General features: G+C 32.8%; 2 protein-coding genes across 2 annotated transcripts; one reads left to right on the forward strand and one right to left on the reverse strand.

The window, feature by feature from the left end:
* The first annotated feature begins 357 nt into the window (after positions 1–357).
* Positions 358–1,924, forward strand: LOC130799227 (uncharacterized). The gene is made up of 3 exons (XM_057662331.1): positions 358–625; positions 906–1,121; positions 1,296–1,924. The coding sequence occupies exons 1-3, from the start codon at positions 358–360 to the stop codon at positions 1,922–1,924; spliced, it is 1,113 nt and encodes a 370-aa protein (XP_057518314.1).
* A 2,539-nt stretch (positions 1,925–4,463) lies between these two features.
* LOC130799228 (uncharacterized mitochondrial protein AtMg00810-like) lies at positions 4,464–5,489 on the reverse strand. Its single transcript, XM_057662332.1, has one exon. It carries the CDS (start codon positions 5,487–5,489, stop codon positions 4,464–4,466), a length of 1,026 nt encoding a protein of 341 aa, XP_057518315.1.
* Positions 5,490–18,521: the final 13,032 nt, after the last annotated feature.

Here is an 18,521-nt window from a genome sequence, read left to right on the forward strand (position 1 = left end):
ATTCATATACAAAAAAGATCTATAACATTTACATAGATGAAAAGTGATAATTCAATAAATAACTATGATTTTCCATTATTAATGTTAATTGGTGACCTTGTTAATAACTAGTTATTTGTTTTTAGTTTATTAATTAGTTGGTGAACATAATCTAATATTTTTTCATTGATAATCATTGTATTTAAGTTACTAAGTAATGATATTTTTAATTTATTGTAAATTCAAGGTTAATAGGTTAATTGAGCATATTAGTGGATAAAATTAGTACGTAGTTTATTAATTGTCACTTAAAAAGCATAACATTTGTATTTTAAAAACTCATTACTCCTCGCTGAGGGAGAGTATGATCACAGTCTCATGCTGGTTTCCTTCTCCCCTCCTCATCTCTCACGAAAGCCTTTTCGTTTCTTCAATTATTGGGCTCAGAAAGAGGGTTTCATTGATACCATTCGTGATCATTGGCGCATTGATATTGAGGGTTGTGTTAGTTATCAGATTACTCAGAAGTTGAGATTGCTTAAATCTAGATTGAAGCTTCTTTATGGCAAGGAACATATTCAAATGGAGGTGGATCAAGCTAAATCTGAGCTTCTTCATTTCCAAAATTTGCTTCATGATAATCCGGGTGATTAGGACTTAGCTTCCCAAGAGAAGAATGCTACTGTCTTGCTTCGTCAACTTTAGCAAGAGTTGAATTCTGCTCTTCAACAAAAGGCTAAGAAGAACTCGGTTCACTTTGGGGATGATAATAATGCATTTTTCTATCAAAGCATTAAACACAGGATACGCCATAATAAAATCATGTTCATCCACTTCAAAGGGAAAGAGATTTCTAATCTATCTCAGATTCATCATGCATTTTTTGATTTTTATTTAGAGTTGTTTTGTTTTGTGGATAAAGATAGGACTCCAATCAATATTGACACAGTTTTTCAAGGCCCTATCTCATCTTCCGTTACTAGATCTCAAGTTCACTCCTGACGAGATTAAGCATGTTTTGTGGAGTATCCTTGATAATAAGGCACCGGGGTTAGATGGATATAATAGTGGCTTCTATAAGGCTTCGTCGGAGGTTTTAGGAGATGATATCATTAAGGCGATTACTCAATTCTTCGAGAATGGTAAAATGCTCAAGAGTTAGAATAACACGACCATTACCTTGATTCCTAAAGTGCCTAATCCACTACATCCAAGTGATTTCCGGAAAATCTCTTGTTGCCACGTACTTTATAAATGTATATCTAATCTCATTTATTCTAAGCTTAAGCTTGTGTTGGATTTATTGATTGATCAAGCTCAAGGAGCCTTTGTGGCTGGTAGAAACATTATGCATAACATCTTGCTTTGTCAGGATCTTGTTAAGCATTATACTAGACAACATTGTACCCCCAGTTGTCTTATGAAGATTGATTTATGTAGAGCATATGATTCGATGAACTGGAGCTTCATTAAGGAGATGTTGGTGGCTCTTAACTTTCCTCATAAGTTCATCAAAATCATTATGACTTGTATCACTTCCACAAGCTATGTTTTGATTATTAATGGCTCTCCTAAAAACTCTTTTGTGGCTAAACGTGGTTTAAGGCAAGGTGATCCTGTTTCTCCTTTACTATTTGCCATTGGGATGGAGTACTTGTCTAAGAGTTTGAAGAGCATTGTAGGTGCATTTGGTTTTCATCCTCGATGTAAAGTCATTAAGCTCACACATTTGTCTTTGGCGGATGAGCTTATGATATTTTGCAAAGGAGACCTTTCCTCAGTGCGAATAATATGTGCTTGTATTAAAGGTTTCTCTAGTACCTCTGGGCTCCATGCAAATTGGGGCAAGTCTACAATCTATCTGGCTGGGGTTGACAACTCCATCAAAGAGGATATTAGAAGCGTTTCTCAGTTTACATTGAGGACTCTTCCATTCAAATATTAAGGGGTACCTTTATCTTCCAAGCGCCTTAGCATTGCAGACTGTGAGAAATTTACTGATATGATGACTAAACGAATTAGTTCTTGGCAAGCTAAACATCTCTCATATGCAGCTCGCTTACAACTAATCAATTCAGTCTTGATGGGTATTTCTTCTTACTGGTGTCAAATTTTCATTCTACCTAAGAAGGTAATTAATATTGTTAACTCCATTTGTCGTTCTTTCCTTTGGTTTGGGGTTTCACACTCTCATAAACCTGAAAATATTAGTTGGAAGGAGGTTTGCACTCCAAAGAAGGTAGTGGTCTTGGTGTGTGGAATATTCATGTTTGGAACCAGGCTGCTGTTGGTAAAATAGCTTGGCATATTCACACCTTGCAGGATTCCTTATGGGTTAATTGGGTCCCCGGTGTATATACTAAAGGGGGACGTTGGAAAATCTTCAATGCTCCTGTCACAGCTACTTGGACTATCAGAAAACTGTGTGCAATGACTGCAGCTTTCAAACAATGGATTTGTAACACCCACTATTCTATTAAGGAGGTATATGAGCATAATATGGTGACTCAGCATAAGGTTCGTTGGAGATACCTAGTTTGGAACAGGATTTTAATACCTAAAACTAGATTTTTTTTTGTTGGTTGGTAGCTAGACAAGGGTTAAAAACCAAGGAGAAGCTCTACCAGTTGGGAGTGGTGGTTAATGACTCATATCCTTTATGTGGTTTATATCCAGAGACTCATATCCATTTCTTCTTTAACTGCCTCTTCTGCCGCTCATGTGTGGAGGCGGTTAAATCATGGATAGGCATCACTCTTAAGCGAGTTGCTAATATGGATTTTCGGAAGCAGCGGTTTTCCAAAACTAGGCAGCATGTGTTAACAGCCATTTTTACTTGCACACTTTACTATATTTGGAAGTGCAAGAACGAAGCGGTCTGGTATGCTTTTGTACGGTCTCCTGGGCATGTACTTACCATGATCAAGCATGACATTAGACAGAGATGTCATGTGTTGACCTCATGGATGCAGTGACTTTTAAAGCTGTTGTGTTTTGTTTTAATGTTTTGCTTTCCTCTTTTTAGAGGTTTTGGCTGTATATAGTTTTGATTTGGCTTGGTTTTGAACATTGCTGCTTTAGGGCTCCCTGGCTGTGCAGATGAAGAGTGGGCCTTTGACACCCTTCATAGAAGGTGGGCTTTGGTTCTATACTGATGCATTTTCAGTCTGGGTGCGTCCTCGGTCAGGTTTTGTATTTGTTTGGTATTTTCTGTTGAATAATAAAATTTTTATTTGCCAAATAAAAAAAACTCATTATTTTAATTTCGCTTAATGCTCCAAAAATGTCCAAAACAATCCTTATAGTAAGGATTCAAATCTCACCATATTCTCTCCTTTATCTGTAAAGATTCTATAACCTGAAAAACATGTGTCTAGACTATAATGCTTCGGATGCATTATGCATGACAAGATATGAAGATAATAATAGCTAGCTAAATGCAATATCGAAAAGTTTTTGGCTAAACACTTTAAAAATTACGTCAAGTGGGTCAGAAAGAGGATAAAGAACGACGAAAAACTTACCATCATACTACATATAGCTCTAATCATCTGGAAATCATTGATGACTTATAAGTCATAAACCATATAGGGGCGAATTCAGAAAAAATTTAAGTAATGTCAATAGTTAAATATATAAAATACATTCGACAATGAAAAAAAATTTATATTCAACGTTTGATAAAGACAATTGTCCACGTCAAATTTTGATGTTTTGAAAACAACAAATAATATATTCATTTGAAAATTTTTGAAACAAAATTATATTCAAAATAAGTTATAACATTATCGTTCCAAATGACCAACTAATTAATATACTGAATGACGAAGCAATGTAGATTATTATTCTACAATCTACAAATAAAAATAAAAAATCCACTATTAAAATAAAATTTTCACTATTATTTAATCATTTCAATTTCCATCATCTAATTTAAATAATAATACTAACATCATCAATTAACATAAAAGCGCTAGTATTTTATTGAAAAAATCCTAAAAAATTTAATCTCAATAAAGAAAAAAAAAACAATGTGTTTGTTGAGGTTTGAACTTAACCCCATGCTATCAAACACCAAGACATTTAACAATTGAGCCATCACAATTTCATGAAAATGAAAAGATATTTAAATATAAATTGAATCAATGTTGATTTGATCAACTAAGCTCAAGAACAGAAAAAGAATTTTAGAGAGAGAGAAGAAGATTGAGAGAATCTAAAAAATTGAATTGATCTCTTTCTGAATTCATACGGAGAGGAAATTACAAAGGAGAATATATATAGCAATATATGTCTAACGAATTGTTACTATTTTTTTAATTAAAAACAAAACTAAGTATGTTTAATACCCCCCGCAAGTTGGAGGGTGATAACATTCCCAACTTGGAGACCAAATGGTGATGAGTAAGCCCAGAAAGACTCTTGGTGAAAACGTCTGCCAACTGGTGTTGTGTGGGCACATAAGACAAACTGATCAAACCATCCTACAACTTTTCTCGCACGAAATGGCAATCAAGAGCAATATGTTTAGTGCGCTCGTGATAGACTGGGTTCCTGGCAATGTAGATAGCAGCCTGACTATCACATTTGAGAGGCATAGGAACAACAGTAGGCACAGTGAATTCATATAACAACCTGGTAAGCCATGCAAGTTCTGTTGTAACCCTGCGCATTGACCTATATTCAGTCTCTGCTGAGCTTAAAGAAACAGTAGCTTGCTTCTTGCTCTTCCATGAAATAGGACTACCACCTAGAAGGATAAAATAGCCACTGACAGACCTCCTGGTGTTGGGACAGGAAGCCCAATCTGAGTCACAATAAGCTTCAAGGTTCAAATCAGTAGATGCATTGAGATAAATGCCTTTAGTATAATCCTTACTCAAATATCTTAAAGTATGCAGAGCAGCTTGCCAGTGAGGTTCTCTTGGATCTTGCAAGAACTGACTTAAAAACTGTACGACATAGGCAAGATCAGGCCTTGTATTAGTCAAGTAATTCAACTTTCCAACCAATTTTCTGTATAGGCTAGGATCTGTAATAGGCTTGCCAGAATCAGGTCTCAATTGCAGTCTAGGTTCCAAAGGACAATGTGCAGGAGTGGCGTTGAGGTGATCAAATTCCTTTAATAATTCTGCTGCAAATTTTCTTTGTGTCATGATCACACCATGAGATGTTTCTAAGATTTCTATGCCAAGAAAATAATGTAAAGAACCCAAATCTTTGATCTTGAAGGTAGAATGCAGGTAGGCTTTCAGATCATTCATTTCCTCCAAATGATTGCCAGTGAGCAAAATGTCATCCACATAGACTGCTACAAATATAATATGCTTGCCTATATCTTTGTAAAAAAGGGAATAATCATTCTTGGATTGAATATAGCCCTTTGATTTTAATGCTGTAGAAAGCTTAGCATGCCACTGTCTAGAGGCTTGCTTAAGACCATACAATGACTTCTTTAATTTCAAAACTTTGGTGGGATCAGAAGGAATGAATCCAGGGGGAGGTTTCATGTAAATGTCTTCATTCAAATCCCCATGTTAGTATGCATTATTGACATCTAATTGATGCATAGGCCAATGCATCTTAACTGCAGTAGCAATAAGACTCCGTATGGTTGTCATCTTAACGACCGGAGAAAAAGTATCAGTATAATCAATGCCAGCTTTTTGAGTACAACCTTTGATAACCAATCTGCTTTTGTATCGCTCAATAGTACCATCAGCACATTTTTTGATTTTTTAAACCCACTTGCTGGAAATAGGCTTTTTACCCTTAGGTAATGCAGCCTCTACCCATGTGTCATTGGCTTCAAGAGCAGAAAATTCTTGTTGCATAGCATCCTGCCAAGCAGGTATGGCAGCAACCTCTTGATAATTTGCAGGCTCATGTAGGTCATTAGTAGAGTCAAGCAACTGCTGATTAGGTGATGAAATGGTAAAACAAGTATGATTTGGAATAGAAAAGGATGATGTTAATGTGTGAGGACAATCATGAATGCAAGCAATATCAAAGGGAGAAGAATTCAAGACAACATGACTGCAAACATAATCATTTAAGTGGACAGGTTGATGTGTTTTTCTAACAGACCTTCTGAGAGCAGGAGCATGAGTGGAAAGTGAGGGAGGGAGAATAGGAGGTGGAGAATAAGATGCAGATGGAGATGGTGAGTGACTGGGAGAAGAAATGAGAGGGACAGACTGACTGCATGGAGATGGAAAATAAGGAAAATCAAATGGTGTTTGAGTAGAAAATGGAAGAAAAGAATTGATGTGTTTGAGAGAGGGAAAAGATGATTCGTGAAAGACAACATCTCTAGACATCTGAATCTTGTGAGTATCAAGATTATAGAGTTTGTAAGCTTTCTTACCTAGAGGATAGCCTAGAAAAATACAAGGGGAAGCTCGTGGTTGAAATTTGTCACGACCCCGTCTAAGAGTGGAGGCATAACATAAACAACCAAAAGACCGGAGGTGAGAATAGGAAGGAGGATGACCAAATAAAAGTTCAAAAGGTGATTTATTGTGAAGAATTTTCATTGGAAACTTATTGATAAGATAGGTAGCTGTGAGGATGCAGTCACCCCAAAAAATGATAGGTAGCTTAGACTGAATGAAAAGAGCCCTAGCTGTTTCCAGCAGATGGCGATGCTTTCTCTCAACTACTCCATTTTGCTGAGGAGTATCTCGAACACTGGTCTGATGAAGCATACCCTTGGACTGAAAAAATACAGTGGCTGCTCTACTGGATCCTAGTTCAAGAGCATTATCAGTCCTAAATGTTTTGATTTTAGCATTGAACTGAGTGGAGATCATTTCAGTGAAGCTCTGGAGAAGGGGAAAAGCATTACTTTTGGTTTTGAGAAGGTGAGTCCAAGTAGCTCTACTAAAATCCTCAACTATGGTAAGAAAATAATGATAGCCTCCATGAGTAGCTGTATGATAAGGTCCCCAAACATCAACATGAACAAGTTCAAAAAGGTGGGAAGATTGTGTTTGACTGAGAAGGAAGGGTAACCTGTGTTGTCTAGCTTTTGGACAAACATCACAGTATCTAATAGTATCAATAAAATTATTGGGAAAAAAATGAAAGCTGTTGGAGCTTGTATAAGGGCAAGTGACCCAATCTTTGGTGCCAAATATGACCATTTTCATTATTTCTAACAGAATTACACAAAGCTTCATGTATATAAGAGGAAGACATAGAGGCATCAACTGTTTTATGTGTATTAATCAGTTGAGAAGAGCTAGGAACACATTTATTTGTAGAAAAAAAATCAGCTAGATTACAAGGTTTGTCTAACTGATCATAATCTCTGTAACATTTATTTGCATGAGATGCAGAAGATTTGTATTGTGTTTGAGCTTGAGAAGCAGGAAAATGTTGCAGAAAATACAGCCCTGAGTGAATATCACCAAGTTCTAGAGGCCTCTTCATTGAAGGGCCCTGAAAATAACATTTAGAATTAGTGAAAATGGCATAAGAGAAAGCCTGTTTGCATAATTTGCCTATTGAAAGCAAGTTATATTTGAAATGAGGAACATGAAGCACATTATGTAGAATGATATTAGGATGAATGCGCACAGAACCTACTTTATGCACATGAACAACATGACCATTTGGCAAAGTGACATGATATGCTTTAGGAAGGATTTGTGTTTGTATGAAAAGATTGTCATTGTGGCACATATGATCACTAGCACCAGTATCAATGATCCAAGTATAATCAGCAACTGACCAACAATTACAACAAACACAATTACCAGAAAATATATGAGGAGAACAAGCTGTTATACCGGAGCAGTTAGTGGCTGTAAAGGCTTGACCAGTAGGTCCTCCAGAAATAATATTGAGACCTCCAGAATAAGGATGAGTGTTATGATCATCAGATTGAGTAGTAGATTTGCTATTTGTTTGTAGGTTACTCATCATGGCCATGAGTTGATTGAACTGAGCTTGAGAGATATGTTGATGATTATTACCAGAATTCCAGGATTGGAAATCTGGAGAAGCATTCTGATGTCCATTGTCAGTATTGCAAGAATTGCAATTTTGTGAAGCATTGTGCAGGAAATTCTCTCCAGGCTGAGAAGCATCATCAGCTTGCTGGTACATAGCATTACCAGAAAATCTCTTATTTTTAGTAAACTTAAAATCCTTAGGAAAACCTACAAGTCTGTAGCATTTACTTGCAATATGCCCTGGCTTCTTACAGTGATTGCATATGATTCTTTTGCCATCAAATTTTTGTTTCTGACTTTGACTATATTGTAAATTTTGCTGAGTATCCTGAGTGTGATTTGATGCATACATCGAGGCTGATTCATTGACAAAATGTGAAGAGGCATGAATTTCTCTTTGCTTTTCTTCTTGAGATAATAGGGCATAAGCCTGACTTATAGAAGGCAGAGGTTTCATCATTAGAATATTACCTCTAATGTGGCTGTAATCACTGTTGAGTCCCATAAGAAATTGAATAAGACGTTGATCTTCATTAAACTTTTGCAAGGCTTGTGCAGCACCGCAAGAACAAATAGCAGAGAAGATAAAGTGTTTAACTCATCCCAATTTTTCTTCAATTTAGTAAAATATCCAGCAACATCATTTGTACCTTGGCCTGATAAACGAATATCTTTCTCCAATTAAAATAGCTTGGCAACATTCGCTTGACCATAACGATCTTCAAGTTCTTTCCAGATGTCATGAGCGGAATCCGAATAAAGAACACTTTCAGCTATGTCTTGAGATAAGACATTCAAAATCCATGAGGTGACCATATCATTGCATCTCCTCCATTGATGATACTTAAGATCAGTGGCACTAGGCTGAGAATTCGAATTGATAAAGATCAACTTGTTCTTTGCTGACAAGGCTATCGACGTTGATTTCTTCCATGAACCAAAACTCGAGCCATCAAAAGGTTTCGACACCAATAATAAACCAGGATGATCAGTAGGATGAAGAAATAGAGGATCTGAATGATCAAGAGAGTTCGAACTAGAATCTTGATTTGTCATTGCGAATGAACAATTGAATCAATTATAGCAGCGTGAAATCAAGAAAGAACCAGAATCTTGAGTTGTGATTGCAAATGAACAATGCATGCAATTATAACAGCGTGAATTGGATCGAAGAAGAAAAAAGGAAAACCTAAATCGATGAAAGAAATTGAAACAATCGAAGATAAAATGAATTGATTAGAGATGATCTAGGTATTCGATTTGAGCCTTAATAATTGTCTGATACCATATTGATTTGATCAACTAAGCTCAAGAGCAGAAAAAGAATTTTAGAGAGAGAGAAGAAGATTGAGAGAATCTGAAAAATTGAATTGATCTCTTTCTGAATTCATACGGAGAGGAAATTACAAAGGAGAATATATATAGCAATATATGTCTAACAAATTGTTGCTATTTTTTTAATTAAAAACAAAACTAAGGGTCCGTTTGGTTCAGTGAGCAGGATTGGAATGGTATGGAACCCCATACCAGGATGGTATGGATTCAGAACCCTATACCAGACTAAAACTGTTTGGTTCAATCCTGTAATAGATATTCAATCCATTCACACTGTTTGGTTCAATTATGGAATGGATTCTCTGTCCAGTTTATATATATATATAGATACATACATACATTTATTAAACACACAAATACATACACACAAATGCTTTTTCCAAACTTTTACAATATTTTTTAAAAAAGGAAACAAGAATCCCACAAGTCAAGTTCCGTTTACTGATTTTCTTAACCCACTTCACACCATCCTCCCTTCCCTCTTTATCTTCAAAAAAACAAAGCAACATCTTAGAGAGAGAAAACTCACAAAACCCAACAATGGCGAAAACTCAACGTTTCTCTTCCTCATCCTTCTCAAACTTCTTTTCTTACTTCAAAGCCTTGAGTCAAACTCCTAAACGATTAGCCGAACGAGCGATCTCTGTTTCCACTCCTTTCGAGGAGATTAATCAAGTTAGAGCTCGTTCTGGTTCCGACATGCGTAAATCTCTCCGTTGGTACGATCTCATAAGTCTTGGCGTCGGCGGTATGGTTGGCGTTGGAATCTTCGTTACCGCTGGTAAAGCCTCTCATGATTACGCTGGTCCCGTCGTCGTTCTCTCCTACGTCATTGCTGGTATTCACAAGAAGATTGAAGAACAGAACAGAAAATCTCAGATTGAAGGAAGAGTGAATTAGGGTTTGAATATGAGATGGAATGGAGCTTGAAACTTGGGGTGTAGGAGGGTATGGGATTCTAAGGAATGGAATGGGATGAGAATCCAAAGGGTATGATATCCCAATGTAAAAATGCCTAACCAAACATTGGAATGGTTGTGATACCATTCCATACAATTAAAAATGAACCAACCAAACATGCCCTAAGTATGTTTAACAATCAATCCGCCCCTGAATATGTGTTGGAGCTTACTTGTTCCAACAAACCCAAGTGGAATATTTAGGCTTTAGCCCGTCTCCATTCCATAGTTAAAGCTAAGTCTAGAAAACTCTTATGAGAAACCATATTGTTTGGGAATGGGCATTTAAGGGTTTGGCTCGGATTGGGTAATTGGACTTTATCTGGAGCCGAATCCTAACTTTAATTCAGGGTAGGATTCAATTCTGAACCCTAATTTTAAGGGTCCATAAATAGCAAAGGTAGGGGTTGCAACTCTCTCCGCAAAGATACTTATGCTGAGGTGGATGCGTGGTAATACTATGATGGATAGGATAAGAAACCAGGAGTTCAGGGAGAAGTTAGGGGTTGCACCTCTCTTCGCAAAGATGCGGGAGAACAGGTTGAGATGGTTTGGGCATCTATAGAGAAAGACACATGACGCCCCAGTAAGAAGGATCGAATGCATTATAGTGGAGGGCAAGAGAAGTCGAGAAAGACCTAGGAGAACGTGGGAGGAACAAATTAAAAGTGACATGCATGAATTCATCTCTTCAAGGACCTGACCAGGGATAGGGGCAGTTGGCGGCGCCTTATCCGCGTCTTAGATTACTAAACCCGTCCCTTTTACCCATCGTTTATTATTGTCCATTGTCTTTAATTATCGCTATTTACCTCATTCTTTACTTTTATCTTTATTTTTAATTATTTGTACATATTCTAATTATTCTATTTGTAAGTTGCAGTTTTCTTTCTCTTTGTAGACCTTTCTCGAGTCGAGGGACTCTTTGACCGTATTCTTTTCTATGGGTATGAGCTGCTGTCGTTCTTCCCTCTCCACACCCTAATCATAATTTTCTATGAGCGGAATACACTGAATATGACGATGATGAAATAGCCAACGTAGAAGCCTTACCATCTGGAAGCTAAATGACTTTAGTGTCTGTCCAGTGACAAACTTTGGTCCTTGCTACTGCGACACGCCCTCTTATCACCACTCACTTGTCGCTTTCAGTGACTGCCAACTCTTTGCTATATCATTGCCAAGTGGTGATCGTCAGGTCATCGCCATACTCTCCATCTAGTTTGACTGTCATTTCAAAATAAATTTTTAAAAATAAAGGTATGACGATTGGGCCATGGCCAGCTGACCTCCCTAGCTTGTGGATTGTCTCCATTTTAAAAAATTTTAAAAATATAATTTTGTTCCTTGAATACAATACATACATTTAATTTTTAATTTATTAATTAATTTTATAATAAATATTAATATTATTTATTTTGAATATATTTATTAATATATCATTAAAATTTTATTTTTAGATAAAAGTAACTACTAATTAAAATGTAACAACAACAACAACAATAATAATAATAATAATAATAATAATAATAATTAATTTTTTTGGAAAAAATAATAATGATGAATTTTAAGTTATACTACTAATAATTGATAGAGAAAACAAAAATTATAACAAGATAATACAAATTAAAATGAGATAATTATTGGGGCTAGTAGACTATCTCCGTGAATACACGCGGCCTCACACCGTCACACGGCATAACGTTGAGGTGTTACAAAAGCCTTACGGGGATTGTCGTAGAGAATGAATCTGCCCGCAAATTTTTTAATAATTAATTATTCTATCTCCATGAGTTTGTATTGTATATAGAGGTGTTTAATAGGGTGGGTCGATCAAACGATCAAGGGTCAGATTATATTTTAATGGGTTTTTAGTGGGTCGAGTCAATAACGAGCGGGTCATTAACAGGCTTTGGTGTAGAGAGTTGGGTCGGCCTGATTGGATAGTTACAAGAATTAATTGCAAAAAAATTGACCTTTTTTTTTAATTTTTAAATGATATTATTATATACATATGTGGGTCGATCCAATAGGCCATAAAATATTATAAAAAACTATTTTATGAACTTTTTAAAATCGGGTCAAAATGAGTCAGATTTAAACGAACTTTGACCAACCCTGCCCCGTTTAATATTTGACATGACCCGCCCCGAATCAGCACGTTAAACACCTCTAGCTTAACATTGAAAAAGCTCTTAAATTTTTAAGTCATATAAATTTTTAAATTTTTGAGTCATATAATACTTTTTCACATCAACAATGAGAGTAAAAAAAATCTTTTACACTTGTCAAAATAATATTTAAACCCTTGATATCTTTAATTGTGCATAATTAAATAATTATGAAAAATTAATAATTAATAATCTTTGTATTGTGACGGATGAAAAAAGATTCAAATTAATTATATCTTAACTTATAGATTAAAAATAAAATAAAAATTAAAAAATATAAGTAAATAGTAACCAAAAAATAAATAGAATAAGTAGGAAGAATAGAAGATAGTATTATTTTCTGACACTACCCTTCTCTATTTAAACAAATTCAACTAAATGTCACCCTATATTTCCATCTAATCTACTTAAATACAATTACAATTTACATTTAATCATATAAATTATATTTTAATATATTTAAATCACTTGATTCTAATTCCAAACTTGAAAATGTAAAATTACACAAATCTTTATATGTCGACAATTTTAATATGAAGAGAATATTACCTTTAGAAATTATATTTAGATAAATAGATTCTAAATCTATATGTGTGTATATGATAAGAGAAAAGTTGAAACGACCTAGGAAGTAGGACCTAATGAACCTTGAGCATTGACAAAATTAATAAATTAGTTATCTAGAGGAAAAAGAAAAGGGAAAAGAAAATCATGTATACAAAGCTATAGATTCCAAATGGACAAAACTTGGTGGGGAGGTGTATATGTTAGGCTTAATTAAAATGCCAATTGCCAAGTTGGAATCATTTAAAGAATTATAAAATATATATAGTACTTAATCTTACTAAAGTTTATTTACACTTTATTCAAAATTTAAATAACCACCTTCTTCAATTTTTATTTTTCTTTTGATTTAGATAGGCTAATAAAAATAAAGAGTTACAAATATTGAAAAGGATAAAATAGAATAATTTAGGATGGTTTAGACATGTGTAAAGATAGGGTATTAGCAAACCAGTAAGGAAAATATAAAGTTGGAGCTTGAGAGACTTAAAAGGCAGACAAACAAGACTATAGATGATTTTAGAGGACGTGAGTTGAAAATGATATAAATGACCTAGACTTACAAATTGAGATGGTGGAAAATTAAAAGCAATGGAAAAGAAAATTTCATGTTGACGACCGTTGAAATTGACATATAAGTTCAGGTAGCTGACTTCAATATATTTTTTAGGATTAAGACTTTGACATTGCTGATGTTATTGTTGATGTGGAATATGTTAGAGAATTCCTACAAGCAAACTAAGAAGGAAAGCGAACTAATTACTTCTATAGCAGGTGAGAATCGAATCTCAATCACAAGAATAAAAATCTCAATCACAAGAATAAAAGGAAAAGTTCTCAACCACTAATCTTATTTTAAAATTCTTATATTTTCAATTTAAATTTACAATGTTAGGGTATGTTTCCTTTTTAGATTCTTTAGATTTTCCTTAAACAGGAATTTATTCCTAACTTATGGTCGGTTGAATTTATTCTATTTGGTTAAATCAATTAGTTGAGAAAGATTATTTACTTTATAAACTGGTGGGAGGTTTAGATTGATGTGAAGCCAGTCAAACTCATATTGACATATGGTCTTTATTTTTAATTATTGACGCTTTGGCATAAGAAAATGGGTGGATTAGATGCTGTGAATGAGTTAATGATATACTTCCTCCGTTATATTCCACTTTATCATAGAATTTAATATGTTATTTTTATTATTTAATATTTGTAATTATGAATAATTAAAAATTATAAAAATATAATATAGTAAAAATACATGATTAGTCGATTCAAACAACATCTCACTTAATCATATTTTTTCTTACATATTAGCCGCAATATATAAAATAAACTTAAATAGCAAACAATACCAAAAAAAACTTGTGTAACAAGTATTTCAGGACGGAAAAAGTATAAAAAAGCATGTTTTTTCAAATTTGGAGATAGACTAAAGAATCTCTAGAAATAAAAAAGAGAGATAATTAATTCAAAATCGAGCATTATTTTTGTTCAAGATTTCAATAAAATCATAGGTATAAAAATTTAAGTCTATATATATATATATATAGCTATGTCAATTATCATTAGATTACAGGCACTATTGATGTTTTCATCACTAACCACACTTTTCTGATCTCTCATAGATTACAAATTAAATGACGTTCAATTATGGGTGTTAAAGTTTTTGTGATTTATTTTATTATTTAAAATAATAATTAAAATGTAGTTTGTCGTATTATTAATTTGGTATTTCCTTTTATGAATAGTTTCATAAGAAAATGCTTCATTGCAACACTCTATTCATACACCTAATTATTCCTCCTCACTCTAATGAGAGTTTAAAAGAAATTATTTTTTCTTTTGTTTACTTTTCGGTAAAAAAACAAAAAAGCTAATTTCATTTACAATAGTTTTGTAATAATTGAATTGCAATATCCATATAGTTGTTAACATTTATTTTTTTTATTGGAAAAAATTGGATAAATGACAAGAAAAAGATTTATTATGGTTCAATTTGGTACTCAATTATAAATGTTTGTAATAAAATAGATTTTAGTTTTACTTTGCGTCAAATATGTGGATTATATTATTGACATTGTCATTGCCATAATAAACTTATTTTAAATGTATTTTTCTTCATAATTTTTTATCATCATTTAGTACTACTTTTTAAACAGTAACGGATGAAAATAAATCTAATAAAGAAAACATAATTAGAACAAAATAAAAATCATCATAAACTTAAGAATTAGAGGAACATAATAAAATATCAAATTCTAGCTTCTTTTGACAAGAGGAGTCAAACTTGCTAAATAATACTCCATCAGTCCCAGCTTTTTTTTTTAATTATCTTATTTACCTATCATTTTTAGTTTGAATTTACTTTTAATTAATAATTATAACATAGTTAAATAAAATTTTATTTAATTCGTCTTAATGTCATGATTATTAATATCAATTTATTTTAGGAAAAATTATCTAGAATAATCCAATCTTTTCATGATTTTCCTACAATAATACCACCTATTGGTTAATCATAAATAATCCCAACTTAGGGTATTTGCCTAGAGTAAACTTGGGTGATCCGATGACCTGCTATAGTAGGTAATTCACCAAAAAAAAAATTTTAAATAATGTAAAATTAGAGAAAATTTTTGAAAATTTTCAAAAAAATTTCAAATAATAATAAAAAAATCAGAAAATTTTAAAAACATTTTCTAACATTTTCTTCGACATTTTATTTTTAATTTATCTTTATTTAAAAAATAAAACTTGCTATAGGAAATCATCCTGTTACTCGGTTTACTCAAGGAAAATACCCCTTAAAGTTAGAATTATTCATAGTTAATCAATAAGTGGAATTACTATAGAGAAATTATAAAAAAGTTAAATTATTCTAGGTAATTTTTCCTTTCTTTTATTATCTATATTAAATTAGAGATATTCAACTTGAATAAATGTCTTAGGCATACACTCTCAAACTAAACCGGACACATAAAAACTGATGGATTGAGTATGCATTTTGATATCTTGCTAGCTAGGACGACTCACTGGATATTCCATGCGTTATATTGCACGTATTCTTTAAACCAAGGGTTTGAAAGTTTGACATAGGAGACAATATAATCCTAGAGTGAACAAAAGAATATTTTGCCACCAAGAATTACGAGGGAAAAGGGGCTATTGTGATACAAGCTGTACAACGATGCTCTCACTGTCCTAAACAAAACAACCTAACATTGTTATTAAAATCCCGATTTTCCATAAAACGCTTCTATTTACAATCTAAAAATTAACGACCGATCCAAATTGTAAGTGGAATTTTAATGTTGGTAGAATTTCAATCCTACTTAGCTCAAGAATTTAATTGGTAGGATCATAACGCGATTCTACGATTCGATCCTACAATGGTATTTTCAATGGTAAAATATTTTCATATAACCATATTTCACACACACACACACACACACACACATATATATATAAAATTATATTATACATTTATACCACTATAAAATTCAAGTTTATCTTGATTTGTAGTTTAAAAATACTTATTAAAACTATTCTTTTCAAAACTTAATAGATTAAGTCAAATAAGTTTTTTTATACCTTAAAACTAAAAAAAGAAACAAATATAGTTAATAATTAGTTATCACATTAATGCATATTTATAGGATTACACGATCCTACAATTCGATTCTATCGATTTTAATCCTACCCCTTTCCCAACGATGCTAGATAGAATCTCGATCCTAACAACCTTAGCTCTAAGTATAAACGAGGAGAACGAATATTTGGAAAAGGTCGATAAATACAGTTAAAAAGGATATATTATGTGAAAGCGAGAGAAATATATAAATAAGATGAAACTACTAGTTAAATATATGGATGTGAAATTGAAAAAAATATAGATCATAATCAAAAACAGAATTGAAGCAGATTTAATAGGACAAATTAAAAAAATAATACTAATTCTTTAAAGAAAAAAGTACCACGAATAATCCAACTTTTTCATGATTTTCCTAAAATAATCCCAAGTATTGATTAACCATGAATAAACCCAACTTAATGGGGTATTTGCCTAAAGTAAGATTAAGTATCCGAATGACCTGCTATAATATGTAGTTTATCAAAAAAATTGAACTGAAAATTACTATAAAGTTAGAGAAAAATTTTAAAAATTTACATAAAAAATTCTCAAAGAATTTTAACATTTTTAAATATTTTTTGACATTTATTTTAATTTATCTTTTATTTAAAAAAAATTTGTTATAACAGATCATTTGATTACCTAAGTTTGCCATAGGCACATACCCCATAAAATTAGGATTATTCATGATTAATTAATAGGTGGAATTATTATAGGAAAATTATAAAAATATTAAATTATTCTTGGTAATTTTTTTAAAACGGAGGGCGTGAAAGACAAGGCTTAGCAAGAGATCAACCCATCGAGATTTTGTTAATAATAAAAAAAATTATCAAGGGATAATTCTAGTTATCAACAAGAATATGTTTAGATGGTGACATTACATTTACTAGATAAATAATAAACTTTAGGGAAGAAATCTTCTCCAGGCCGAAAATTCTATTATGAAGATAATTTGAATCTAAATTTAAATAAAATAAAATATAATTTGTTCATCAAACAATAACTTTCTCTACATATACACTGATACATACATAAAGTAATTGATATTTTAGCTTTTGTATAACATAATTTTAAAAGAAAAAATTACCTACTCTTAATCCAATTTGTTACTGATTTTCTAATTAGAATAATTCAAACTTTTGATAAATATAAATAATCTCAACTTTATAAACACTTACCTAAAAACATTGTTCTAAATGGTAACCAATTTTATAAGTTACCTACTACAAAAAAGAAAATATAAAATAAAAATTCAAAAACATCGAAGTTAAAAGGTAAAATCAATAATATCAAAAATAATAGGGGTATTACTTGTTTTTTCTTCTTTTTATTTTTTATATTTTTGAACTTTTTATTTTAATTTGGTTTTATTACCAGGTTAAAGGTGACTGGGTACACTTTTAGAAAACATCCCCTAAAATTAAATAATTTATATATTTAATCAAAAGTTAAAATTATTGTAAAGAAATCAATTGGACTTGTTTGATCATCTCCTGAATCAATGGCGATTCCACAGCTACCGTATCCGAACTATCATCCCAACATACAGGGCTACGACAACTACGACCATATAGTGCCTCGAATGGTGCCATCCCAATACTCAAATGATAATTGTTGTTATACGAGAACTTTATCATATCCAACTTATCGTCCCATGAACCCCAAAAATCTGAGACACAAGCTTGTAACATATCCTCAAGTGTCTGTATAGTCCGCTCTGTATGTTAGCCTGTAGCTGGGTGAAACGCTGTGCTCATTCCCAACTCAGTACCCAAAGAATCCTGTAGTTTTTGCCAAAAATTAGATAAAAACCTAGCATCTCTATCTGAAACTATGTCTCGTGGAACTCCGTGATGTCTCACCACTTGCTGTCAATATGCTAAAACCAACTGATGCCTTGTTACAGGTATCCTTCATC

The sequence above is a fragment of the Amaranthus tricolor genome, chromosome 14, assembly GCF_026212465.1.
Source record: "Amaranthus tricolor cultivar Red isolate AtriRed21 chromosome 14, ASM2621246v1, whole genome shotgun sequence".
NCBI classification, from domain to species: Eukaryota; Viridiplantae; Streptophyta; class Magnoliopsida; order Caryophyllales; family Amaranthaceae; genus Amaranthus; species Amaranthus tricolor.

Coding starts and splice junctions, on each gene's coding strand:
- LOC130799228 (XM_057662332.1), bottom strand. CDS start 5,489: ATGAAACCTCCCCCTGGATTCATTCCTTCTGATCCCACCAAAGTTTTG.
- LOC130799227 (XM_057662331.1), top strand. CDS start 358: ATGCTGGTTTCCTTCTCCCCTCCTCATCTCTCACGAAAGCCTTTTCGT. Junction 626..905: donor TTTGCTTCATGATAATCCGG/GTGATTAGGACT, acceptor GGATAAAGATAG/GACTCCAATCAATATTGACA. Junction 1,122..1,295: donor TACTCAATTCTTCGAGAATG/GTAAAATGCTCA, acceptor TGATTGATCAAG/CTCAAGGAGCCTTTGTGGCT.